General features: G+C 58.5%; 1 protein-coding gene across 3 annotated transcripts; it reads left to right on the forward strand.

Moving 5' to 3' along the window:
* Positions 1-1,493: 1,493 nt before the first annotated feature.
* On the forward strand, positions 1,494-25,530 carry PTH1R (parathyroid hormone 1 receptor). Of its 3 annotated transcripts, XM_069473575.1 has the most exons (16): positions 1,494-1,616; positions 3,817-3,872; positions 6,149-6,271; positions 15,609-15,711; positions 17,793-17,918; positions 19,673-19,783; positions 19,897-20,015; positions 20,190-20,284; positions 20,500-20,692; positions 21,158-21,311; positions 22,811-22,871; positions 23,182-23,248; positions 23,514-23,608; positions 24,243-24,384; positions 24,465-24,506; positions 24,992-25,530. In XM_069473575.1, exons 3-16 carry the CDS (start codon positions 6,197-6,199, stop codon positions 25,376-25,378), a joined length of 1,770 nt encoding a protein of 589 aa, XP_069329676.1. In that variant the 5' UTR covers positions 1,494-1,616; positions 3,817-3,872; positions 6,149-6,196; the 3' UTR covers positions 25,379-25,530. The 3 variants fall into 3 exon arrangements, with proteins under 3 accessions (XP_069329676.1, XP_069329677.1, XP_069329675.1); XM_069473576.1 differs by lacking the exons at positions 1,494-1,616; positions 3,817-3,872 and adding an exon at positions 4,950-4,967; XM_069473574.1 differs by lacking the exons at positions 1,494-1,616; positions 3,817-3,872 and having other exon boundaries at positions 5,986-6,271; positions 24,465-25,176.

The raw sequence follows: 25,530 nt of genomic DNA on the forward strand, positions 1-25,530 counted from the left end.
GATTCCCTGGCCAGCGAGGATGGGAATGTGGAGGAGCAGGGCGGTGCATGTGGATGCAGCAGAGGGAGAGGCTCTGAGTGGAGAGTCGGGGAGGAGGGAAGCTTTCAGACAGCAGCGGAGCTCTTCCCGCTTTAGACACAACTGCCCACTGACCTGGGAGCTGAGGTCTGGGCCCCGCTGGCCTGGTCACAGAATGGCCATGCATCCTGGAAGCAGCACACTTCAGAGTAGCGTAAGTGCTGCTGGTCACAGGCTTGCTATGTACCCTGGCCAGCCCATTCTGCTCTGTGGGCCTCAGTTTCCCCCACCTGGAGGCCAGGTAATGACAAGCTCCCTGCCTCCCTTTATAGCTTGTGAACCAAAAAGTACTTTGAAAACTGTAACATGTGGTACCCTCTCCAGGAGCCTAGAAGACTGAGGGAGAGGTGGCTCCTGGGGCCGGGGGCCTAGGAATGTACTCCAGTGGCTGAGGGGTGGTTGGGGCCAGCAGCCTTACGTGCTGGGCACCGGGGGCTGCAGCTGGAATGTGCTGAGTGGCAGCTGCCACGTGAATCATTACACCTTGTCAGGCGGATCCTGGGACTTTCAGACACAAACCAGCTCAGGCTGGGCTCAGGCAGAAGGGCGGCCTCCAGCCGGAGTTACTGGGCCCTGGGGTGAAGTTTCCAGGATCTTACATGGTCTCTGTCTCCCTCTCTGCCCACATCTTCATCCTAAGCATCCAGCCCTGGTTCTACAGACCCACAAAGGGCGGTCAGCCTGTCTACTCTGTGACTGGTAACTGCATAAACAGACCCTGAGCTATGGGGGAGGGACCTGGGGGGCAGACAGAGAGGGCTTCCTGGCTGGCTCCGCACCAGAAGCCCACATTCCAGTGGGCAAGGAGTCAGATATGGTGTATCTGTGGGGCTGCAGGGGTGGGGACAAGGGCTAGAATGGAATGAGGTCCTTACATCTCTCCTGGCTGGGAGCCACTGGATAGCCAGTGCTGGGAGGCCAGACCTTCTTAAGATCTCGGTTTTCCTGCCTGTGACACGGGTCTGAACCACCCCAACCCTTCATCTGATTTCTCTGGGTGCCTAAAACTTGAATGAAGTCACTTGTAGGAGCTGTGTTCATATCTTATGGTGGCCTGATATTCCTGAGATGTTGGAAAGGACCAGAAGGGTTAGACAGGGACACAGGGACAGACAGAAGGGGAGTTGGAGAGAGGCTTGGCAGGACAAGAGAGGACGACTGAGACACACACACACCTGAGGGCCTGAGTGGCCAGGGCACCTGGCAGGCAGACCCATGGGTGTTGCGGGGAGGGCCCATCCCAGGGCATCTGAACACTGGCACATTTGGACCTGCCACTCCCACCCTCCTCCCGAAGCCCCCGCCCCAACTAGGGATCTGGGACAAAGTCCTGGGCCAGTTCAGGACTTGGTAAAAAATAATTAATTTTTCTCTTCAAGTGAAAGTTCTGACTCAGGCCTTTTCCTGTCCCCAACAGCAACATCCTTGCTTAGGCCTGAACCACAGAAGCTGCTCAGGGGCTATCGATGGCCTCCCCGTGGCCAACCTGAGTCTGCTGTGTGGCTTCAGGCCCTACTTGGAAGGCCTGTGGGCTCCAGGTGAGTGGGGTCCGGGGAAGCCTAGAAGGCCTCAGCACAGCTGGGAGGGGCAAGGCTGTGGTCCCCCGTGGGGTGAGTGTGTGCATGACCCAGGGCTGTACGTGCCACGGGGCAGACAAGGAGTGCCTGCATAAAGACGTGTCTGTGGACCTGATGTCATGACAGCAGGGGGCCTGAGAGCATGGGACCAGCAGGGACAGGAAGCTCATACCTCTGGCAGCCTTGGGAGTGCCCGCCGACTGGGACAGAGCCTGCTGGCCCCAGGTGCTCCCACTCTCCTTCACTTCACCTTCCTGAGAGCCGAGAAAGCCAAGCAGCCAGGCTCCTGCCGCAAGGGGAGGGGGCTGCCCAGCCAGCTGCTGTGGGAGCCTCCAGTGACTCAGCTGGGTGGGGGGTGTTTATGAGCAGCCGAAATGGCTGTAAAAGTGGCACCTCGCTTCACTTATGGCCTGGCCATCCCCTCCCCTACTGGCCCCTTGCCTCAAAACGCTTCCCAAGGGGCCTGGAACCCGAGAGATCTGGGGTTGAGGCCCGGGGTGGAAACTCAGCCTGGGGTCAGGGTTCAGCCAGGGGCTAGAAATCAGAGTGGGATAAGAACTCGGCCTGGGGTCAGGGTTTGTAATGGGGGAGAGCTCAGTCTGGGATTAGGGCTAAGCCTCAGGTTGGAGGCTAATGCTGGGATGAAGCATTGGGGGAGTATGATGCCAAAGAAGCAGATGTGGGCCATTTGTCCCAGAGACCCCTAGGCTGGGGCTTCCTGAAGGGTTTTCTGATGGAGTGAGGCTAGGCTGCAGAGCTCAGAGAGCTGAGCCTCTGCCTTTCCTGTTGGAGTCTTGTGCCCACCCTGGCCCCAGGGTCTGTGTACCTTGGCCAGAGCCCTACTAACAGTGGCATGGCGGCAGCAGAGGCCTGTCAGCCTGGGGCTGCCACACCAGCAGGGGTGGAGCCAGGGCCCAGCCCTTGTTCCAGTTCTGAGCTCCAGTGACCATCTTGGCTCCTCCTCCTGGGCCCCAGACTAGGCATCAGAGACAGGAACTCACTCCCACTCCCCACCCCCAGCCAGGCCTTTCCAAATCCCATTGAAACTGACCTGAAACTAACCAGAAACTGACCCCTAAAGCCCTGGGGCCTGACTGTCAAAAAGGGTAGGTTGGCTCTGCTGGGGTGCTACCAGTTAACGTGTGACACCCCCACCCTCATGGTGGCACTTTAACCAGAGGCCTGAGGGTGAGTTAGGGGATCAGTGGCCCCACCCACAGCTGTGGAATGTCCAGAAGGGGACTCTGGGGTGAGGCACGTGAGTTACAGCTAGGGGAATGCCCTTAAGGGGCCCAAAGCCCACCAGATCCCTGTCTGCAGCCCTGTCCACAGCCTCCCCTCGTCTTCCCAAGTACAAATATTATTCGTTTCCAAATCTCAAGCTTTCTTGTGTCAGAACTGAGAACTCCCCCCACCCGTCAGCCCCTAGTTTTACCTCTCAGCCCTTCCAATGCCTCTGTGAATGTTCTTTTCTCATCACCGAGGTGGGTGGGTGGGAGGTCAGGGGTCATAGAACCATAAAACTTAAAGTCACATAGAAACAGAGACATAAAGCTGAGACTATCAAAATATAACGCTGAAGAACCACAAGTGTTCCTTGGGTGCCAGCATAGGAGGCAGCCCTGAACTCAGAGCTGTTCCCAGTAATGAGGAATGTGGGGACACAAGGAGGGAGGGGTGTCCTTTACACAAAGCAGAGGAGCACAATCCTGGCAGAGGAGACAGCAAAGACAGAGGCAGGGGAGGGAGCACGGTGAGAAGGCTAGGAGTCCAGCGGACCGTGCCTGTAGAAGAGAGGCATCTTTGGAGGAAACTGTCTCAAACAGCACAGTCCTTCAATGCCAGGACAGACACTTGAAGGCAGTGGGCACAGAGGAGGAGTGTAGCCATAGAAATGTGTGGAGAAGACAGCTGTGGGTGCAGTCTGGAATATGGGTGGGCTTGAGACTGGAGATGGGTGACTTGAGCTGGACTAGGCCTGAGGGCCCATTCACATTGACGTTTGGGGGGCAGGTTTGGAGGCTCTGAGGAGCTCAGTTTCCACAGGCTGAGTCTGGAGAGCCCCTGTAACCCATGGGCCTGGACACCCACCCTTGGGGGCACTAAACAATAAAGCTAAAAGTGCCCTTTGAATCAGCTGGTCAACTCCCCCATTTTACAGATGAGGAAACTGAAGCCCAGACAGTGAGAGAGTTTAGTGCCCAGGGCACACAACTGGTAAGTTGGCAAGCTTAGCCCAGATGACATTTTCCACAGCCACTTACATTAGCTTCCAGCTTCCCACAACCATCCTTAAAGCCCCCTGGCTCCAGGCATCCCAGCCTCTCCCTCACCCTCAGCTTCCCCACCTGGTACAGGGGGTGGTAGGCTTGGGGTTGAAGGGCCCCCCTCTTAGAGCTCGGCGTCCCCTCCCCGGCCCCGCACATAAGCCCCGCCCCCGTCTGGCCCCAGCCCGCTTGTATTCCCCCCTCCCTTCCCCTAAATTGAGGGTCCCGGGCAGACCTGAGCTGGCCGAGAGCATTTGGGGGTGGGGATGAGGGAGGGAAGTGAAGCTCAAGGGTGAGTGTTGGGGCTGAGCCCCCAGTCTTGCAGCCTCGAACCGCCAGAGTTGGGGCCAGGGGCGGAGCTGAAGAGGCCTGGCCAGCAGCTGAATGGGTCGAGACTCGGAGACTGGGACCCGTAGAGACACTGGGCAGGGAGGGAGCGAGACTTGGCGGCTGGAGACCCGGGAAGGGGTGGGGGCGGGTCTAGAGCCCAGCAGACCGACCTTTTGGGGATGGAACGGAGGGCGGCGGTCGAGCCAGGCTCGGGGCTGACAGCCGAACAGCCTCCCCAGGGACCCCGACCCAGCCCGAGCGGGAGCCCAGCTGGCGGCCAGACAGCGCCGCGGCCAGGGACGCGCGGGGTACCGGGCGGCCTCCCCAGGGGACGCTCCCGTGAAAAGGGGCTGCTTCTCAGCTGAGGGTCGCCATTCGCCAGCCCGGGCCGGAGGATCAGAAAAAATTAAAAATTCCGTGCTTTCCCGAAGAAGAGAATGAAGCGGCGGCAGCGTCCAGGGCTCCGTTCTTGGGTCTCGATGTCAGAGCTACCCCCGCCCCGTCCCCCAACACTCACATCCCACCGCTGTACGACCCTGGGCCACGGCCTCTAAAGAAACGTCTCGGGGCAGGGGGCAGCGGGCTCTGCTCTGCCCCTCCACACATCCACGTCCGAGGCGACGGGAGTGGGTAGGGGCGGGAGAGGCCCAGGGAGAGCGCGGGGGAGGGAAGAGGCGCCCAGGCCGCGGGGGGAGGGGGAGCGGCAGACGCCGAGGCGAGGGACGCGCGCGGCGGGCGGTGGCTCCGAGCGGCGGCCGGGCGGGGGGCGCTGGAGGCCAGGCCGGCCAGGGGGGCATCCCGAGAGCTCCATGAAGTCCCCCCGGGGCCGCAGACGGGGCGCTGGCTTGGGGAGGCTGTCGGGGGGGCCCCGACATCCATGGCAAGGCGGGGGCCGCGGCGGGGCGCTCGGAGTAAGTCGGGGCTGGGGGCAGTCGCCGAAGGGAGGTACCCGGGGTTGGGTAGGGATGACTCCGGGCCTGGCCGGGGCAGCCACGCTGGTCTGTCTCGGTGTCAGTCAGCTGCGCCTCTTCGGAGCCCTGCGAAGCCGCTCGGCTCGGTGGCTTTTTTGGAAAGTTGCAAATGTTTTCGTAGAGAGAGAAGGGGGAGGGGAGGGAGGGAGCGAGGGAGTGACCGAAACCGAGCTGGGGCCGCTGGAAGAACTGAGGCCAAGGCTGGGGGAGCTAGAGACGGACTGACAGACAGGCAGACAGAGCATCCGGGCGCTAGCGCGCTCAAGCCGCGCGGGCGCAAGCAGGGCTCCGACCGAGGATGGGGAGTGGGTGCGGGAGACCGCTGCCGCGGGGATGGGCGGCCGAGGGGGCCGAGGGGCTGGGAGTGGCGGCCCGAACACCAAAAGGCTCAGTGTCGTTGCAAAGTTGGGATCGCGTCCGCTAGCTACGTACGCCCCGCGCGACTCAAAACGCGCCCCCAGCCCTACTGCGGAAAGCCGCGGAGCTAAAAATAACAGCCCAGTTCACCCCCTGCAGACCGCGACCCCGACCCCTCCTCCGCCCCCTCCCCCACTGGGCGTGGGGCAAAGCCACAGCTCCCAATTCCCCAAAAGAAAAAAAAAGAAAGAAAAGGCGGCGCGGGAGGGGGACGGGGGGCGGGCCGGGGGCGGGGGGCCCGGCCATATGGATGTGATTTCTCCGCTCCGAGGCAGACGGGCCGCTCCACAGCGCTCGGCGCCCGCCCGCCGCCCGCCGGGCCTCCGGCTGCCTCGCTCCCTCCCACCCTGCCTGTCTCCCTTGCGCTCGCTAGCTCGCTAGCCCTCAGCGCATGGGCCCCGCGCCGGGCCCCGGGGCCTCGGGCCGCCGGGCCGCCGGGGTCCCCTAGGCCGGGGCGTGGGCGGGGCTGCCCAGCTTGACGCAGCTCTGCACCCCCCACCATCACCAGGGCCGGCGGCGGCGGCTGCCCCGAGGGACGCGGCCCTAGGCGGTGGCGATGGGGGCCACCCGGATCGCACCCGGCCTGGCGCTCCTGCTCTGTTGCCCCGTGCTCAGCTCCGCATACGCGCTGGTAAGTCCTCCGCCGCCAACACTTCAGGACAGGCTGCGGGCTTACTCTGGGGTCCCTGGGGTGGGTCTAGGGCACGGAGCCTTGGGTTACCCCATAAGTCTGAACTTTGGGTGAGAGTCCCCTCTGACCCAGGATCCTGGGTGCCTGCTGTCTGTAGGTTGTGTGGACTGTGGGTTCCAGATGCCTGAAGTCTCCCTATTTTTGAAGCCTGGGTTTGGGGTCCCAGGTCTGGAAATCTGTGGTTGGGATTTCCCTATCCTCTGCTTCTGTGAGCACCATGGCTGTATCTCCCTCGAAGATGATCGTGTGATCTAGAAGGCTGGGTTTGGCCCAGGTGTGGAATCCTACACACTGCTTTGGGGACCTCCGTTTTGTGCAAGTTTTGTTTGCAATCCCAGACACAGGGATGTGGGTCTGAGGCCAGGATCACCTAGGCAAGGGGTAAGATTTAGGGGCCCCCTCCAGCTCTGATGATCACACACATACATACATGCATACACACATGTATGACTTTACTCAGAGTGGAAGCTGCTTGCCCAGGGAGGAGGGATGGAAGTTCCCTGAAGGACACTGATCTCACAGAACACCCCTACAGAAGCATGCTTGAGGGGGACTCTGGTAAGTGAGGAGACCCCTGGGAATACTGTGCACTCCCCTGAGAGCGGACACCAAGAGACAGAATGGTAGGAAAGACTGGAGAGAGGCAGGGACAAAGGGAGTAGGGATGAGAGCTCCAAGAGCAGGAGCGGTGGACAGACCAGGAACAGCAAAGAGAAATAGGGACAGGCAGGCAGAGTCAGAGAGCTGGAACACAGAGGAGCAGCACCTCCTCATCCTGGGCTAGGGTCCGGGGTCCACTTCCTGGGGAGGGAGGTGTCGCATGCCCTCACTCACATCCCACAGCAGCCCTAGCCCAGGGCACCAGCCCATTCCTGAGGAGGCTGTCTGCCTGTGTGCCTAACTTCAAGGCCCCTTCTCCCCCACCCAAGTGGGGGCTTCTGCCTTCTAGAGAAAGGCGCAGACAGGGAGCTTCCTCCTCCTGACCAGAAACAGCTCCCTACACAGCACAGAGCCCCATACTGGGAGGCAGGAGCTCTGGGATTCCTCCACCTCTGCCTAATGCCTGTGTAACCTCGGGCTACCCTTCTCCATACCTCAGTTGCTCCATCTCTAAAAAGGGCATGAAGGAAACACTGGCCTAGGAACCCCGTAATCTGAGGCCCTCCCCTCCTCTGTGGTCCTCAGCACTCCCCGTTCGCTCGTGCCTATGCCCTTGCAATTATGGCCCCATCAAAAGCTCCCCTAAGCCAAAGACGTAGCTCAGAGGAGAACTTGTAGATGAGAAAACTGAGGTTCAGAGGGGCCCGGCACCCTGTGCAGAGACACTCCAAACTCTGGCAAACGTTGGGGGGCAGAGCCATTTCCCCACACGTCTCTCAGTGAGCTCTGTGTGTGCACACGTATGTGTGCATGTGACTGTCCGGTGAGTACGTAAGGTGATGGGTGTGGGTGTCCTGAGAGTGTGTCTGTATGTCAGAGCAGGGCTATGTGGGACTCTGGGCATAGAGTTCATCTGTGTCTGTGGTGGTGTCTGATCCCTTGTGCGAGTTTCTGTGTGTCTAAAGCTGTGGGTCTGCACATGACTTGTAGAGCACAGTTGTGTGTGCACCTGTGTGTGCATTTCCGAGCATGTGTGCACCCAGGCCTATTGTTTTCTTATTTGTATTTAATAAATGCTTCTGTAGTGCTTTCTACTTGCCAGACATTGTTCTAAGCACTTCACATGTATTAGCCAGTTTAATCTTCCCAATAACCCTCTGAGGAACGTTATTGTCCCCATTTTTAACTGACCCAAATCACACAACCACAATGACCATTATTTATCTCATGCCAACCAAGTGCCGAGCCCTGTGCTTCTATGTTTGGGGGGATACAGGTACCCAGAGCCCCACACTGCTCTTCAGTGAAGCAGAGTTATACGCAGAGACTTTGCCTGGCTTCGCCCTGGCCCATGGCCGAGGGTAGGGTAGGAGGAGAGATGCCAGTGCTGGGTTTGCCGCAGGACCTTGTTGGGGCACGTGAGTTCACTGGACACTCCCTGGCTTCAGGGCTAGAGGATTTGGCCTGAGAGGCAGGGATGCAGCCTACCCACCCATCCAGTGTCCTGTGGGCCCCCTGGGCTCAACTGGAGCCAGCAAGAGGATGACAGCCTGCCAGCTCCCTCTCCTCAGCCCAGGAGCTGTTGCTCCCATCCAGAGCTGCACTAGTGCCTCCCAAGCCCACCAACCTCATCTGATAGCCCTGTCACCAAACCTGTATGCTACCTGTCCAGCCAGCCCCAAGACCAGGTTCATATCTCCACTGAACTCATGTTTAGGGGACCAAAGAGTGTCCCACGGGTAGGACACTGGCTACGGCCAGACTCAGCTAGTCCAGCTGGTCCCTTACAGGAAAGAGCACCTTGGAGCCTGGGGGTCAGGGGGACCGAAGTTTGGAAGAAGGGAAGGGTCTATAGATTGTGAGTAGGAGGCAAAGGGGCACTCTTGTTCTTGGGGATGCCTCGTCCTAAGGACACCCCCAATATGCATGCATGTGGAGGAGACACTGCAGTGGGACAGGCTGAAGCTCAGTGTGGGGCAGGCCTTGAGTGTGGAGATGTGACCACTGGGTAGGACTCAGAAGAGACTTCAGTGAGGACTCACAGGCTGGGAGCGTGTGGGACCCACCCCTCCCAGCCTGCTCCAGGGGCAGCTCGGCCATGACGCTTGCTTTTAAAGAAAGAAAGGGCATGTATTGAACACTGGCTCTCCCCAGATTCTGAGCTAGAATCTGTCACAAATGTTTTCTCATTCCATCCATTCACCCAGCCATCTTACAAGAAAGGACCCTGGGGGGGTCACACAGTCTGTGGCACAGTGAGATTTGAACCCAGGTCTTCAGACTGCTGCCCTGAGCGCCTTCCTCCAAAGCAGCATGAGAGTCGCTGCTGGCAAGAGATCCCCATGTCTCATGCTGGGCTTTCTTTTCCTTCCTTTTCTTTCTTTTTTAAAAAATTAAATCCTTGTGTTATTTTACTTTCTTATTTTTAACTTCGTAACTAATACATGAATATGTTCTTTCTTATGAAAGAGTCACATAATACATTTTAAACAGAAGTCCCCGTGATCATTACCAAACCCCGTTCCCCCTTCCATAGAAAACCATGTCTAACTGTCTGGGTGGAGGGTTTGTCCTCATACCTCTTTCTGTGTGCTTCCAAATGGTACCTCTTTGGGTACATGTCAAATAGATGGTTTCGTTTTGTGGTTTTCTTTTTGTTTGGTTGACTGTTTTTAAATAAATGACATCGGTTTTTAGATAGGGCTCTGCCATATACATTTTTCTACTTAAAGGTGTGTGTTGGAGATCTTCATGTCAGTAAATATAAATCTTTTTTTAATGCTACGTAGTATTCCAAAACCTGGGATTCATTAAGCAGTCCCTAGGAATGTACGTTTAGATTGCTTTTGCATAATGTCATGTGTGTGTGTATGATTCCAAATGGTGACAGGGAAGTTCCTTGAAATGCCCTCTTATGTCCGTCCCCATGTGACTCTTTCCCAGTAGGATATTTCTAGATTTTGTCATTGCTGGGTCTGAGAACATGCACATTTTTTATTTTAATAGGCATGGCCAATTTGCCCCCTAAAAAGCTTGTGCCAATTTATACTCACAACACCAAGACTGACTAGGAGGACTCTCTCCTCACACCCTCTATCTCACAGGATCTTATGAGGATTCCTTCCATCTCACCTTTGCTATTTGGAGAGGTGAACGGTGGTGTGCCTTGTCATTTTAACTTGCTGATTACCAATGACTTTTGCACTTTACATTGATTTATTATCCATCTTCTCAGAGAGCTTGCTCAGAGCCATTACCCATCTTTCTATGGGTTATTTATTTTTTTCATATTGATTTGTTGAAGCTTTTTATATCACCTGCTCTTAAACACATCCCCCCCCCCCACCCCAGCTCTCGGAACTGCCTGTGGACAGAGCAGTAGGAGGGGGGCTGAGCCCTCCCAGGAACTTGGGAACTTGGGTTTTCTTCGGAATGTTTTAATGAGGCGTCAAGCAGCCTCCCCGAGATTCCTGTTGTGGGCCTTCTGGGGACACTCCCTGGTCCAGCCACCACATCAGGAAGGCAGCTATTTCAGAGAGAGAGTCCCCAGGAAAAAGAAAAGGTGGGGTGAGGGTTTTGCAGACCCTTGAAATTGTCTGCAAAATATGATGTGACTGGGAGAGGGTGCAAAGTTTTGCTCAGTTTACAAAGACATTGGAGACCTCCAAACCCTTAAGAACCCCAACTCTGGGGCCAGCCTCGTACCGGAAGGGAAACCTGGTAGGACCCCATTCTGCTAACCAGGCTATGGTTAAGTTAGGCCATGCCATCCTTCCAGGTCTTGGTCCCCCAGCCCAGGTAGGAGCCGCTTGTGAAGATCCACAGGGTCCTAGCAGCCAACTCTGCCATCCCAGGCTCCATCCCACTGCCTGCCCTGAAGGCGGCCACGCTGGCTGGCCAGGATGAGAGGCGTCACAGTGCCTCCCCCCCAGCCCCTCCCAGCCCCAAACACAGGCAGCCTGTTCAGGAAGGCCTGGCAAGGGGGAGGAAAAGTCAGCACTTGTCAGCAGTGGCAGGGCAGGACGAGGAGCCTGCTCAGGCCAGCCGGACAGACAGAGGGCAGCAAGGGGTGGGGGAGCAGTCCCAGCCAGCTGGCATGGGAGACATCGAGGGGTGCCAGCATGGGTCCCAGTAGTGAAACCTGGCAGAGGGCTGCAGGAAGGCCAGGAGGTCATGAAGGGGTCTCCTATTAGCCAAGGTTTTCTCCTGGCTTTGCTGAAGGCATTGACTGCCATGGGCCTGTCTTCTGCTCATTTAGAGCTGGGAACAGGCTGCCATCACCACCATCACCTCTGTATCTACTTCCACCCCTAAATTACCTTTGAGAAGGCTGCCTTAGGGGGTCTGCAAAGAGATGCTTGTTTGACACAGCAAAGGGTACAATCTGGAAGATCTCTGTGGAAATATGGTGCTGTGGCTGGTGCCAGGGGATCCAGTGGCCGGGTGCTTCCTCCTTTCTGTCCCTTCCTCCAGGGCTGCTGCTTTAGTGTCAAGTGGACCCTTGCCCCATTCCTGGCCCTCCTCTTTCTAACTGTGACTCTTGGCCTCAGTGTCCCAGTTTGTAAAATGGGGATGTAGAAGGTGAGGGAAACATGGGTAAAGCTCCTTGAACACGGCGTGGGGAGTGGGTGCACTAGAGCAGAGGGCATTGGAGCTGAGCTCTCTGATGGTTGGATCAGGGAGAGTCACGCCAGCCCAAAATGCAGATCACAGGAGGGATGTGGGGGGTACGGGACACCTGGTATAGGGCTGGGTGGCCTCACCATGGTGGATATGGACTAAGTGACTCCAGGCCAGGACCGAGTCCCCAGTCCCCAGTCCTCACCCCTGAGACCCAAGATCTGCAGACTCTCAGGATCTAAGGTGATACAAGTCTGAGTCCTCTGCACCCTGGAGCTGGGCTGAGAAGACAGGAACGCTCCAAGAAGGGGTTGGTGGGTGGGGGAAAGGGAGTGGCAGACGGGGATGCCAAGCTGGGAGGCAAATCATAGCTGTCAGCATTTCCCCCTCTTGCCCAGAAGATAAGACTTCCCCAGCCAGGGCAGAGGCAGAGGAGGGGTCCTCTAAACCCCCAGGCCCAAGCTTGGGGGCCCTGACAGTGACCTTGCATCCTAGTATGAGTCCATGGTGGATCCAGAAATGCAAAGAGTCCTTGGGATGTCCTTCCACCCACAAAGTTTGCCAGGCACACCTTTGTGGGCCCTCTGCCCACAATCCTCCCAGGGGTTCCACCTCCCATCTGCCCTTCACTGTTGCCCCCGGACCCAGTCATCTAACCAGACAATCTCTACCTGCCACCCTGGTCCCTGGCCTGGAGGCACCCATGTCACCTGGCAGCAGGGGACCCACTGCTGCTGCTATTAACAGTAGCAACAATAGCAACCAGTTTTCCTGAGCCCCACCCCTGCCCTAGCTTTTCATGTAGCACCTCATTTAATCCTCACAACAGCCCTGTTATTGCCCTGTTTTTAAAGGAACACTGAGGTACAGGGATTAAGCAACTTCCCCAAAAACGCAAAGCCAGTCCGGTGTGCAGGTGGATCCAAGCTCCAGTGCTGGTGGCAGAATCTCCCTGGATGGGGGGAATGTGCAGCTGGAGGGAGGGATGAATGGGGCTGGGGGGGCATTCCGGGCTGGGGGGCATTCCGGGCAGGGGAGCTGTGCTCTGAGGCTTGGAGGTGGGAGTACAATTGGTGTGGAGCTGTCCTCCTCTCCTTGGGAAAGTGCCTGCTTAACTCTGACCTGAATTCTTGCTGCAGTGGCAGCTCTGCTGTGACTGGGGTGACAGAGAAATAGGTCCTAAAGTTCAGGGAGGCCAGAGGTGGGGCCACCACTCCTGTGGATGAATGAAGGAGTTGGAGGGGGGCATGGCATGCTGGGAGCACATACTGTCCCCTGTCCCAGACATTCCCAGATCCCCCATAGAAACAAGACTCTGGAAAAGGGAGAGTGCCTCCTCCTGGCTGTGGAGAGGGTGAAGACAACAGCAGTAGGTAGAGGCTAAGGAGACTCCATGGGCTTGTGAGAGGGTGTGTTGGTCAGTTTCTGGTCTGCCAACTGGGCAGTCAGTTTTCAACCCATGACTGCCTGCCTCTAGCCTAAGCCATCAGCTGTGACCCTCAGCCACATCAGTGGGCTAGTCTGTTGGGAGGGCTGGTGAGTCAGCAAGGCTCTGGGGACTGGTGGGAGCATTGGTCAGTCACTCAAGAGCTCTGCATCTTCTGGGAAGAATGTGGTACATTATCTGTCTTGAGAGGGGTGGAGGTGGGCAGAAGGAGAAGGGGAGTCAGGTGTGGGGAGGGAGTGAGGACAAGATGGCAAAGATGGTGTAGACAGGGGTTACTGGGCAGGTGGCAATATTGGTGATGGTACTGATGTTGCCTTTGGTGATAATAGAGTGGTGGCACTGGTGCTGGTGGAAATGGAGGTGGTGGTGGTGGTGGCGATGGTAATGGAGTTGTGCTAGTTGTGATCATGGTGATGGTGGTTCTATGGATGGTAACAGTAGTGCTCATGGTGGTGATGGTGCTGCCGGTGGTGTGGTGGTGGTGGTGATACTGGGAAGGGGTGGTGATGGTTGTGTTGGTGTTAGTGCTGGTACTTGTGGTTGTTGATGATGATGTGATGGGGGGATTGTTATCGATGGAGGTATTAGTAGCAAAGATGGAAATGGTGGTGAATGGTGCTGTAATAACAGGAGTCGGGTGGGCAGAGATCAGACCCCTCAGCAGCCTGAGTCCCCAGTGTCAGAGGCAGAAGGAGAGCTTCAGGCTAGTCTGGAGACCCCTGGATCCTGGGCAAGCTGGAGTTGCCCTCTCTCAAGCCCCATCACCTTGCTGCTACTTCTGCCCCAGCCAGCTGAGCCGTAGCTGTGGTAGGGAAGCCAAAGGATAGCGGAGCCGTGGGCCAGCAACCAGGACATGGGAATCTGCTCCAGCCCTTGCAGAGGGCCCATTAGCATTGGGTCCAGCTGAGATCTCGGGGTCCTCCTCAGCTCCCAGAGACAAGCAGAAGCACAGGACGCCCACGGACGCGAACGCTAACGGGCTACCGCATCACACAGACGCGCACACGCCGACCTTTGTCCAGAAACACACGTGCACGTTCACAGGCACGTCAGGCTCACGTCCCAAGTTTACGTGCCGGACGAGCGCACGTGGGAACGCCCCGAGACGGGCATACACAGGGCACACGGCGGCCCGACGGCGTGCGCGCGGCCACGAGGGGTGTGCCGCCCGCGCACGCGCACAGATGCGCACGCTCCTGCACTAAGTGAAACCAGCAGAACCCGAGACCGGCAGAGCCAATTGGAGACTCCTTGGCCCTGAAAGCCCTAGCTGCTGCCGCCAAGAGACGCGGTCAATTAACTTCTCCCTGCAGCCGGGCTCCCTGACCCGTCTGCCCGCCCCTTCCCGGCCTGCCTCCCCCTGGTTCTCCCGCCCCGCGCAACTCGGCTCCGACTGAAGGGCCGGCCCTGCCGCGGCGTGTCTGAGGGCATGCAGCTCTGCCAGCCCAAGATCTAAGGGGATGAGGCTCTGCCCTGTGGCATCTGAGGGGAACACAGTCTTTTGGGGTAGGGGGGTCGTGTCTGGGGACATGGCCCTGCCTAAGGGTCTGTGGAGACATGGCCCTGACCTGGGGGGGGCGGTCTCAGGGAATGCATTATTAACCCCTTGTGGGTCATACTCATAGCAGTGGCTGGGCTGGGCATACTGAGCTGTTCCCAGGGCAGCATGCTGCCTTGGCCCTCTGACTCCTTTCTTCCCAGTCAGGGGGACAGAGGCTCAGACCCTTTCCAGCAGCCACCTTTGCAGGGTGAGACACTTCCTCCCCTCCCCCCCCCACCATATTTTATTTCCTTCATTATAATGATGCTTGTGAGTCCCAGTGGGTGGCAGCCAATGCCCAGGGTGTGCAGGTTGGAAGGAAGGGAAAGGAGGACATTCCAGGCAGAGAACAGCAGGAGTGGCCTGTCCCATGTCATCAGAACACAGAGTCTTCTTGGATGGAGGGAGCTCCCAGACAAGCAATGGAATGAGGGGGACTCCCACCCGCAGCTTGCATGGGAGTGCCCAACCCAACTCAGGCCACTTGCCAGCAGTGTCTCCATCCTCTCCCTCTTGGGATGATCCTAAGCGGGAGGGGCCGAGGCATCACCATTCACTGGGAAAAGCATTGACAGGGGAGCTGGGCCGGGATGGAACCTGGTAACTCCCAAGGTCCTCCAGGGCTCCAGGACTTGAAGGAATCCAGGCTGGGTTTGTCTTCCCAGAGTTCACCACTCCTTATCCACCCCCACCCACCAGGTCCCCAGCAGGCAGCCAGGATTCTGCGAGGATCCATCCTGGGACATTCCATCCTGTTCCCATGTTCCCCTGGGGAAAGAACTGGACAGAGAATATCAGTGGCTGCTGCCTACAGAGTTACTGGCGGGCAGGCAGGGGACAGCCCCCTCCTTTTTCCCTTTGATGGAGCAGGCCCTACCGCCCAGAACCACAGCTGCCCATCTGTAAAATAGAAGCTACGTAGGGCAGATTTCCTCATGTGGCAGACTTTCCACATTCTCCCTAGAGTCACAGCCTTTGGAAAGGGGGGAATCCCTCTGGGAGGATGGATGGCTCTGGGGCCACTGCTGCACTGGAAAGTCCTGCCTGTGGTCTGACCTTTGGCTTGGCAGGTGGACGCAGATGATGTCATGACCAAAGAGGAACAGATCCTCCTGCTGCACCGTGCCCAGGCCCAGTGTGAGAAGCGGCTCAAGGAAGTCCTGTGGAGGCCAGGTGGGAGCAGGGCCGGATGAGGAGGGTCTGGGGATGAGGTCAGGAGAAGGAGGGGCCAGATGAGGGTGGGATGTAGAGCCAGGTGAAGGCTCTAGGTGAGGGTGGACTCAGGTAAGGGGGCCAGGCCAAAGTGAGGACCAGAAGTAGGGTGGGTCATGCAAATGTGGAGTCAGCAAGCTCAGGTCATTCTTGGCTTATCATAAGTCCTGAGGACAAGGTCTTGTGCTGCCTGCCACCAGCCTTCAGACATCCTCATCCCCACTCACATTCTCTTGAACACACACACGTGGTTGGGAGTGGGGATGGAGAGAGCCTTTGGCAGGGTCTGCCCAAAGATGTGCAGGACTTCCCCTCTTGGGGTGGTGGTAGGACAGTGTGAAGGCAATTAAAGTCCAAATCATCCCCAAAGGGCTTAGATCTGGTGGGGCAAGCTAGGATCAGGAGCTCTGACTAGGGTGCCAGCCCCAGCAGGGTGGGCTGGGATAGCTTCCTGAAGGAGAAGTTAGCCAAGCCAAGTCCAGAAGGATGGGTAGGTCTTTGAAAGAGGCCACCTGGGCAGAGGGCAAAGAGGTCTCTCCAGGGTAGGGAGAATGGAGGGGTCCATGGGGCTGCATGGGCAAGGGGTGAGGACAGAGGGATAGGAATGGGTATCTCAGATTCACTCATGATCATCGCCTGGCAGGGAGGGTGCTTGACCTGGGTAGGGAGTGTTCCCTCCCACAAGCACAGCATCTCTGTGGGACCCCTGCTATGAGAAAGGGGAGCAGCACCTGATTTCACTGCTCCTGTACTCCCTCTCAAGCTGGGCTCTTCTCTGCCCACTTTCTTGAATCCATTTCCTGGAAGCCAAAATGGGGCCTCATTAGCACCCATCCAGGCCTTTGATGTCTGGTTAATCTCATAAACTGGAAGAGGCCCAAACCTACAAGAGCAGCATCCTCCCCTGAACTGGCCCTTAGGCTGCTGGGGGGACCACACTGATGCACACCCAGGACACAAGAACACAATGACACACGCACCCTGTAGCACATAGACTTTGCTCACGCTCACAGAGCCTCGCATGGTCTCTATAGTCACGGCCCCACCCACCAGTGGCTCCAGTCACATCAACATCTGGGGGTCGGTCAGGTCGGCTCATCCCCCCTCTCTCCAGGTCCTGAGCCCAGCCCTCTTCCTCATTGTAGAAACCTGCGAGGAGCCTCTCTCTGCCCCCTCCCCATCCACCATGGAGCCTCTCCCTTACCCCATCCTGCTACCCACCCCCCAACAATGATGCCTGAAGGTAAAGACAGGAAAATGGACACAGCCATTCTCAGGTCATCTGGACTCAGTTTCTATCCTTTCCACAGACCCAGCGTGGGAAGGCTGGGGGCCCCTGGCTTGGGCTGTAGCTAAAGGGGTATAAGCAGGTAATGAGGAGGGCTTTGCAGCTAGGAAGAAAGACCTCCAGCATCTTTCCAATGGAGAAAAAGGCCAGGCTCCATCTCAGATGAGTCTCCAGGGCTACTGTGGAAGCTGCGAACCCCTTACTGGAGTATCCTAGGGCAGGGTATGGGGTGGGTGGACTTGCCTGTCCACTTTGACAGATGGCCCCACCTTGCTTTTGTCTTCCTCATCGCCAGCGTCTCTACCTGCACAGCACTCCGGCCAGACTTCATGGTTGCTGTGTAACCTGTCTGTGGACATCACCCCCTCTGTCCACGTTTACCATGCGCCCTCTGGTGGGCCCTTCGCTCCTGTGAGCCCTTGTTTGACTCCCTGGTGGAAGGACACCACCTCTGCTGTCTCACCCACATTTACTGCTCAAGCCATTGGCGGAGCTGATCCTACTCTCACATGGTGTTCACCCATTGGAACCCTGGCTGACAGTCCATCTCCTCTCATTACTTTTGCACCCAGCAAGCACTTCACAGTTTGTGGAGCACTGCCTCACCCATCGTCTCAGATCTCCCAATAGTCTGGGGTGTCAGCAGAGCAGGGGACAACCCCCCACTGTTCAAAAGGGGAGTCTGGTGCAGGAGGGTACCCCAGGTCTTCCGTTGTAGCACAGCTGACAGCCATAATTACCCTGATTTCTCCAGCTGACATAATGGAATCGGACAAGGGATGGACATCTGCATCCACATCAGGGAAGCCCAGGAAAGAGAAGGCATCTGGGAAGCTCTACCCTGAGGACAAGGATGTGCCCACTGGCAGCAGGCACCGAGGTTCGTCTGTGCCTCCGTGCATCCCTCTGACCTGGGCCTGGGCCTGCTCGGTTCGTCTGTGCCTCCATGCATCCCTCTGACCTGGGCCTGGGCCTGCTCGGTTCGTCTGTGCCTCCATGCATCCCTCTGACCTGGGCCTGGGCCTGCTCGCTCCCACTGCTCTGTCCCCATATGTGAGCCCTCTTGTGGAAAACAAAAGGCTACAGCCCCCTCCCCAGGAAAGCAGGGCAGGGGCCAGGGGGAGACAGAACCTAGAGGTCAACATGTGGAGGGGCCGGCAAGCTGGATGGGCTCAGGCCCCTGGGAGATAAATGTAGGGAAGTCACCCAGCACCACCCTGCAGGGGTGGACCCAGGGCTTTAGCCCCACCCATGGAGAGGAAGAGAGATGACAGTGAACCCTGGGAGACAGAAAGGCAGAGAGAGATACACAGAGACAGAGAGGCACACAGAGACATGAAGACAGAGATAAAGAGAGACAGAGTCACAGAGACAGAAAGGGGACCAGGAGGTACAAACTGAAGGTCTGGGACTCAGTGTGTAAGAGGAGGTACACCAGGACACATAGTGAGTAGAGAAACAAAGCAGGAGGGGAGGGCAGCAGCAGAGGGATGGGGCCAGAGACAGTGGGACAAGGACAGAAGAGAAGGGAGGGAGGGAGATGAGGAGACACAAACACAGAGCCCAGGCTTCGGCCACAGGGCCGGTTTGAACCGGCTGGGTGGGCAGCAGATTCCAGATGGGCCACATCTGGGAGGCTGTGGTCACCCTGTGGCTCCCTGGGGACTAGAGGGAATTGTGGGCCTGGCTGGGCGGGGCTGGGAATATGGCGCCCAGGACAGAGAGCCTTTCACCAAACTGGGTGGGGCCAGCCATCAAGGCAACCTTCCAGGATGGCTGAAGAGTCCTGTGGTTGGAGCCCTACAGGAGGAGAGAGAGGGGCTGCAAGCTGGGGGTGGAATGTGGAAGATCCAGAGGCTGGGGACCCTCTGAGGTCACTTAGCATCTGTGTAGTGAGGCTGGGGCCCAAAGGTGGGATGTGTCACCCTTCTGTGAATCCCACCATTAAGATTTAGACTTGGGAGATGGTATCTCTCCCCACCAGTGGCCATGGGTATCTCATAGCAGGTACTCAGGGCAGGCAGTGGGTGGTGATAGAAGTGCAGACTGATAGGTTAACCCAACTTCCCAATGAGGAAACTGAAATGCAAAGACTGGGGACACCTGCATGATGTGGGCAGCTCGTTGTCCAGCTGGCACTAGAAACCAGACCTCCTGCCTCCTGTCCATGGTCCCAGGGGAAGGGTCACATAGGGAGCCTCCCAGCTGAAGGAGAGTTAGTCTGGAACCTGACCTTCTTCAGGGACACATGAAAGGTGGAAGTAAGGGCAGAGAGAAAGGAGAGAGACCTAACTTGGGGCTGAGCATTGGAGGAGGGCAGGGCCCTATGTTGTATGACCTCAGCGTGTCACCCACCTCTCTTGGCCTCTGCCAACCCATCTGGAAAATGGGGCCCGTGCCAGTACCTGCACGGAGGCTGTAGTAAATTCTATATGGCCAGGTGGGCGTGGGGCACAGCAGGGAGTAAGGGCACAATACGGTTTCTCCGGAATACTCGAGCCTGAAATTTCCAGTCCCAGGGCACACCTGTCCGTGCAGGAACCTACAGACACAGGTGTGCTTATCCCTCAGTGTCACTAACCATGGACTTGACTCTCTCTTTGTGTCCCCTACCCTGTCTGTCTCTGGGCACAGGGCGCCCCTGCCTGCCTGAATGGGACCACATCCTATGCTGGCCGCTGGGGGCACCAGGTGAGGTAGTAGCTGTGCCCTGTCCCGACTACATTTATGACTTCAATCACAAAGGTAAGGCCAGGTGAGTGGGGTGGGGAATCACAGGGATGCCAGGACTTGGAGCTCGGGGCTTCAGTGACTCCAGACCTCTCTCTGCCTGCCCTGACTTTCCCATGGACCTGCAGGCCATGCCTATCGACGCTGTGACCAAAATGGCAGCTGGGAACTGGTGCCAGGGCACAACCGGACATGGGCCAACTACAGCGAGTGTGTCAAATTCCTGACCAATGAGGCACGTGAACGGGTGCGAGCCTTCCTCCTCCCTAACCCGACCGTGAGAGTTTCGCTCCTACCCCTGTGCTATCCCCCTAGAGACCCCTGAGCTAGCCCCGACTCTCGACCTTGACTCCTCCAGCAACCTTACCCTGATGCTCACGCTGAGTCCCAAGGCTCTGACTATGTCACCCCACCTGCACAGGAGGTGTTTGACCGCCTGGGCATGATCTACACCGTGGGCTACTCCGTGTCACTGGCCTCCCTCACCGTGGCTGTACTCATCCTGGCCTACTTCAGGTGGGTGGGGCGAGGGGCGGGGCAAGGCCGGGCAGAGGAGGTGAGGGCGCGGTCGAGGGTGGGGTGGGGCGGGGCCGAGGTAGAGTGCCTCCTCCCCCACTTCATTGCACCCCTCACCCCTGCTGGGGTCCCTACCCACCGCGCACAGCCCAGCTTCCTGCCGGCCCACCGCGCGTCCCGTGCCCCCACCCACGGTGCTGTCGCGCGCCCCGCAGGCGGCTGCACTGCACACGCAACTACATCCACATGCACCTGTTCCTGTCCTTCATGCTGCGCGCTGTGAGCATCTTCGTCAAGGACGCGGTGCTCTACTCCGGCGCCACGCTCGATGAGGCCGAGCGCCTCACGGAGGAAGAGCTGCGCGCCATCGCCCAGGCACCGCCGCCGCCCGTCGCCGCTGCCGGCTACGTGAGTGCCCCTCCGCGGCCAGCCGGTGCCGCCCCGGCTTGGTGGGAGCCCCCACCCTGTGCGCCTGGCCCTCGCCCCCGCCTGGCTCCTGCTACCACCACTAGCTTAAGGCACTCGGACCCACCTCACAGGGTCCCTCGCACCCCTCAGCTCTGCTGCCAGCCCTATCGCTAAGGCCTCCTAAGTGACCCACACTCCTCGCCTATGAGTGACGCTTCTGCCTCAGCCCCGTACCCATAGCCACGCCACCCCATCACCTGGCCGCCTGCCCCCACAACACCACACACCCCTCAGGGAGCCCCCCAGTGGCACTCGCCTGTTCTTGCCTGCTTGGCCAGCACCACTTGTCCCATCCCACCAGTTTCCCATCCCCGGCTCCCCCCTCCCAGCGTCCAGTCCCCAGCCCGGCCCTGGCTTCCCCAGATGCAGGCCCTGCCCTCTGGCTAACTCTAGCTGGTCTCTTAGGCGGGCTGCCGGGTAGCAGTGACCTTCTTCCTTTACTTCCTGGCCACCAACTACTACTGGATACTGGTGGAGGGGCTGTACCTGCACAGCCTCATCTTCATGGCCTTCTTCTCAGAGAAGAAGTACCTGTGGGGCTTCACGGTCTTCGGCTGGGGTACGCAGGCACAGGGGTAGTGAGGCGCAGGCAAGGGTGGGACCAGGGGTGGCAGGGTGAGAGGGCACCACTGAGGGTAAGGCGTCCCCAGCATATCCTGTCCTAGACATGGGACAGCAGGTGGGAGGCCTGCCACCCTTCTGTGACAGACCCCATTCCAGACTCGTGGAACAGGGCTTGACCAGGGGTCAGGTTCACATAGGGTCAGATTCAACTGGGGTTGTGGCTAAGCCCAGGAGAGGGAGAGGTAGACTACCAGGTCAAGATTCAGCTCATGATCAGGGTAGGATCTTGGGACCCTCCCTCCACCCTGAGCCCTGTGGGCTAGGCCAGCATCTGTGACCCCACTGATCCACTCACTGGGATGGACTGGGGGAGCTGCCCACACCACCGCCAGCCTTCATAGGCTTGCAGGGTCCATGGCCCAGGGCCGTAGGCCCAGCCTCTCAATGCCACGTGGGCTTCAGCAGCCCCTCTGCAGAATGGGTTCCTGGGGCTGTGCTCTCCTCCCCGCCCCCCACGGCTCTCGGATCTGGTTACCGATAATTGTCCATTATTGTTGGCAGCTGCAGAGCTTGGCTGGGCTCCGGGGCGACTGGCCAGACTGCAAAGGGGTGGGCCGGGTGGCTGGAGCCCTCTCCGTGCTCAGCACCCAGAGGCCCTCAGATCAACAGCTACCACCTCCCTGCCCCTTGGCACACACCCTAACCCTGACCTCACCATGAGAAGCCCCCAAGTTAGGGGAGACCTGGACCTGGTCCCGGGAGCTGATGCAGGCTCTGGAGCTAGGAGGTGTCCGAGTGGGCTGGAGACATGTGGACTGGGGAGTGCAGAGCACCCTGGGGCAGAGAAATGTCACAGCTCTTTTTCTTGCTGTAAACCCAGATCACACTCTATCCCTCCAAGGGTACGTCAGGCCTAGAATCAAGTTGGTGGGGGGAGGACCTGGGGCTCCTTCCCCAGAAGCAAAGCTCACTCAGAGGTACTGTGTGCAGCCTGAGCCGGCTCGGCCAGGACACATGGAGGTTTCCCTGTGGCCCCTGCCTGGGACAAAAACTCTCGCCCCATCCAGCCTCATCCATGAGGGCTAGAACCTTTCAAACCTGGCTGGGGCGGTGGGGGGCTTTGCTGGGACAAGAAAAGCTGGCAACAGGCTCCCCCATGGGAGGGAGCAGCACCCTTCGGAGAGGGGAGGGCATAATGGCCGGGCACAGAAAAGTTAGGGAGAACATATTGTTTCACCATGTGCCCCACAGGTATGTGTATGACACAGCACCAAGATGGGGCAGGGGGCTGAGCTGGGTCCTAAGGGCTGGAGCCCCAAGGGCTGGCTGGTGGGGCAGCACATGCCAGAATGTGGCACTGTCACCAGGCAGCCCATGTGCCTGGGGTGAGGGGTCAGGGCAATGGTGGGGTGAGCTGGGGGTCATCAAGGAAGAGGGTGAGAGATGTGGGCAGCACCCACAGCCCCTCACACACTGCCCCCTCTGTGCCCACAGGTTTGCCTGCTGTCTTCGTGGCCATATGGGTCGGCGTCAGGGCTACCCTGGCCAACACGGGGTAGGTCCAGGTGGAGCAGAAGGCCAGGCCAGAAACATCCCTGGGACCCTCTCCCTCCGTGAAGCATATGAGGGGGCCTCCTATACCCTGGCCCTGAGTAGCCCCAGCTTCAGGAGTTCTCAGTCCACTCTCTAGCTGGGAACCCCCTCAGAGTCACAGGGGACTACTTGCAAAAAGGCCTGCGAGGATGACCTCAGGCCTGGTCACACCCAACACCCCCGTCCTGTGTCCCTGACAACTCTGGGGCCTCTGTGGGCAGGCTTAGGATGGGAATGGAAGGGGTGGGGACTAATGCCACAACCTCTCCCAGGTGCTGGGACTTGAGCTCTGGGAACAAGAAGTGGATCATCCAGGTGCCCATCCTGGCCTCCATAGTGGTGAGCAGGGGTAGGTGGGGGTGTGCCCCTGGGCCCTATGACCAGCCCCGACAGGGACCTGTGGCAGCTTCCCTGGACCCCAGGGTCCGAGCCACAAGGGCTGAGGACCAGCTGGTCCCCACTCCAGTCCAGACAGGGAAGCCAAGGACTCAAGGAGCCACCTAGAGACCCATGGCAGAGCAGGGCTGTGGCAGGCCATGGGCCAGAGTCCTTGCCCCACCCCGCTGGGCGCAGCCTCGAGACGCAGCCTTCCTCACTCCCACAGCTCAACTTCATCCTCTTCAGCAACATCGTCCGAGTGCTGGCCACCAAGCTGCGGGAGACCAACGCCGGCCGGTGTGACACGCGGCAGCAGTACCGGTGAGCCACACCTGCCGTGCCCTGGCTCTTCAGAGCCAGCAGTAGAGTTCAGGGGTCATTGAATCCAAGCACTGTGTACACAAGGAAAGACAAAGGCAAGGGAAGGATCCAGCTTTGACTCCCTGGCTGTCCCCACCCAACTGCCAGCCCCAGGCACTGATGGGATCTTGCCCTGTTTCTGGAGGCCCTGGGGGAACCCCAAGGCCTAGAGCTGGGCTCTGCGAGGGTGCAGACTCAGACCTCCCCCCAAAGAGCTGGTCACAGGGAGTCCGAGGGACAGGTGGTCAGTGGGTGGCCCCAAGAAGGCCACAGCTCAGTTGAAGCCCTCAGTAGGCAACGGGCCATGGGAGGGTGAGTGCATGCCAGCCAAGGGACCAGCAGGTGCAGAGGGCCCGGGGATGGGGGGGCCATAACTTGTGGTCCACTCCAGGACAACTCTGAGAATCAAGGGGCCCTATTCACACTTTGCATGGACAACAGCCATCCCGAGGGAACTGGGTTATCCTCCTGTGGTGGCCAGAGCCTTGGGCCCCTTTGTAGCTTCTGGAGCCCAGGGCTGGCAGGGTGCGAGGTGGCAAAGTGCTTGTTGAGGGGGAAGTGCCTGGGCCCTGACCTACCTGCCCTGCCGGCCCAGGAAGCTGCTGAAATCCACGCTGGTGCTCATGCCGCTCTTTGGCGTCCACTACATCGTCTTCATGGCCACGCCGTACACCGAGGTCTCAGGGACGCTCTGGCAAGTCCAGATGCACTATGAGATGCTCTTCAACTCCTTCCAGGTGCGAAGCTCTGCCAAGGCCTGGCTGAGGGTGGGAGGGGGCGAGGCGCAGGCCCTCATCCCAGACGCCTCTCTCCACAGGGCTTTTTTGTCGCCATCATATACTGTTTCTGCAATGGTGAGGTAAGCAGTAGGCAGCGTTGGGGCATGGCAGGGAGGAGACAGATGTGCCAGGGGCTTCTTCAAAGTCTTGTCCCTCGTCTTCTGCCCCATTCTTTCTTTGTTCTTCCAAGAAAATCCCTGAGGACATTCGGAAGGCAGAGAGAAGTCTTTCCAGATGATTCAAGCTCAGGATGTGCTCGGATCTGGGGGCTCTTCAATCTCTGGCATAGCCAAGGGTCTTCCCAGCCCTACAGTGGAATTCTCTGTAACCCCGATTGGAGGACTCAGCTCCTTTTGGGGCCATTTGAGCCTTGTAGATTCTGGGTGTGCCAATTGCCTGCAGCCAGGCATCATGTTCTGAGGATGGTGGGATTTTACTTGGCCTTTGAATTTTCTAGTAGCCCCCACTCCTGTTTTCATTTAGTGCTGGGTGTTTTGGGGGCAGGGATGGTGGCACTGTTGGGGTTGTGGGCACACCTAAGCACCCACCCTCCTACCGCCCCCAGGTACAGGCCGAGATTAAGAAATCTTGGAGTCGCTGGACACTGGCACTGGACTTCAAGCGCAAGGCACGCAGTGGGAGCAGCAGCTACAGCTATGGCCCGATGGTGTCTCACACGAGTGTGACCAATGTAGGCCCCCGTGCAGGACTCGGCCTGCCCCTCAGCCCTCGCCTGCTACCTGCTGCCACCACCAATGGCCACCCCCAGCTGCCTGGCCATTCCAAGCCGGGGGCCCCAGCCATGGAGACCCTCGAGACCACGCCCCCTGCCATGGCTGCTCCCAAGGATGATGGGTTCCTCAACGGCTCCTGCTCAGGCCTGGATGAGGAGGCCTCTGGGCCTGAGCGGCCACCTGCCCTGCTACAGGAAGAGTGGGAGACAGTCATGTGACCAGGCACCGGGGGCTGGACCTGTGACATGGGTGGATGGACAGATGAACCAAGTGACGGGTGGTTGAATGGTTGCCCACTCAGGACTGGGGCTGGGAGGAAAAACAGGGAAAAAAAGAAAAGAGAAAAAAAAAAAAGAAAAAGGAAGAGGAA

The sequence above is a fragment of the Eulemur rufifrons genome, chromosome 7 (assembly GCF_041146395.1).
Source record: "Eulemur rufifrons isolate Redbay chromosome 7, OSU_ERuf_1, whole genome shotgun sequence".
Classification (NCBI taxonomy): Eukaryota; Metazoa; Chordata; class Mammalia; order Primates; family Lemuridae; genus Eulemur; species Eulemur rufifrons.

Excerpts from the sequence above, each read along its gene's own strand:
- PTH1R (XM_069473574.1), top strand. The coding sequence starts at position 6,197 with ATGGGGGCCACCCGGATCGCACCCGGCCTGGCGCTCCTGCTCTGTTGC. Across the intron at positions 20,285-20,499 it reads CTCATCCTGGCCTACTTCAG|GCGGCTGCACTGCACACGCA; the intron begins GTGGGTGGGGCG and ends CGCGCCCCGCAG. Across the intron at positions 24,385-24,464 it reads TGCTCTTCAACTCCTTCCAG|GGCTTTTTTGTCGCCATCAT; the intron begins GTGCGAAGCTCT and ends CTCTCTCCACAG.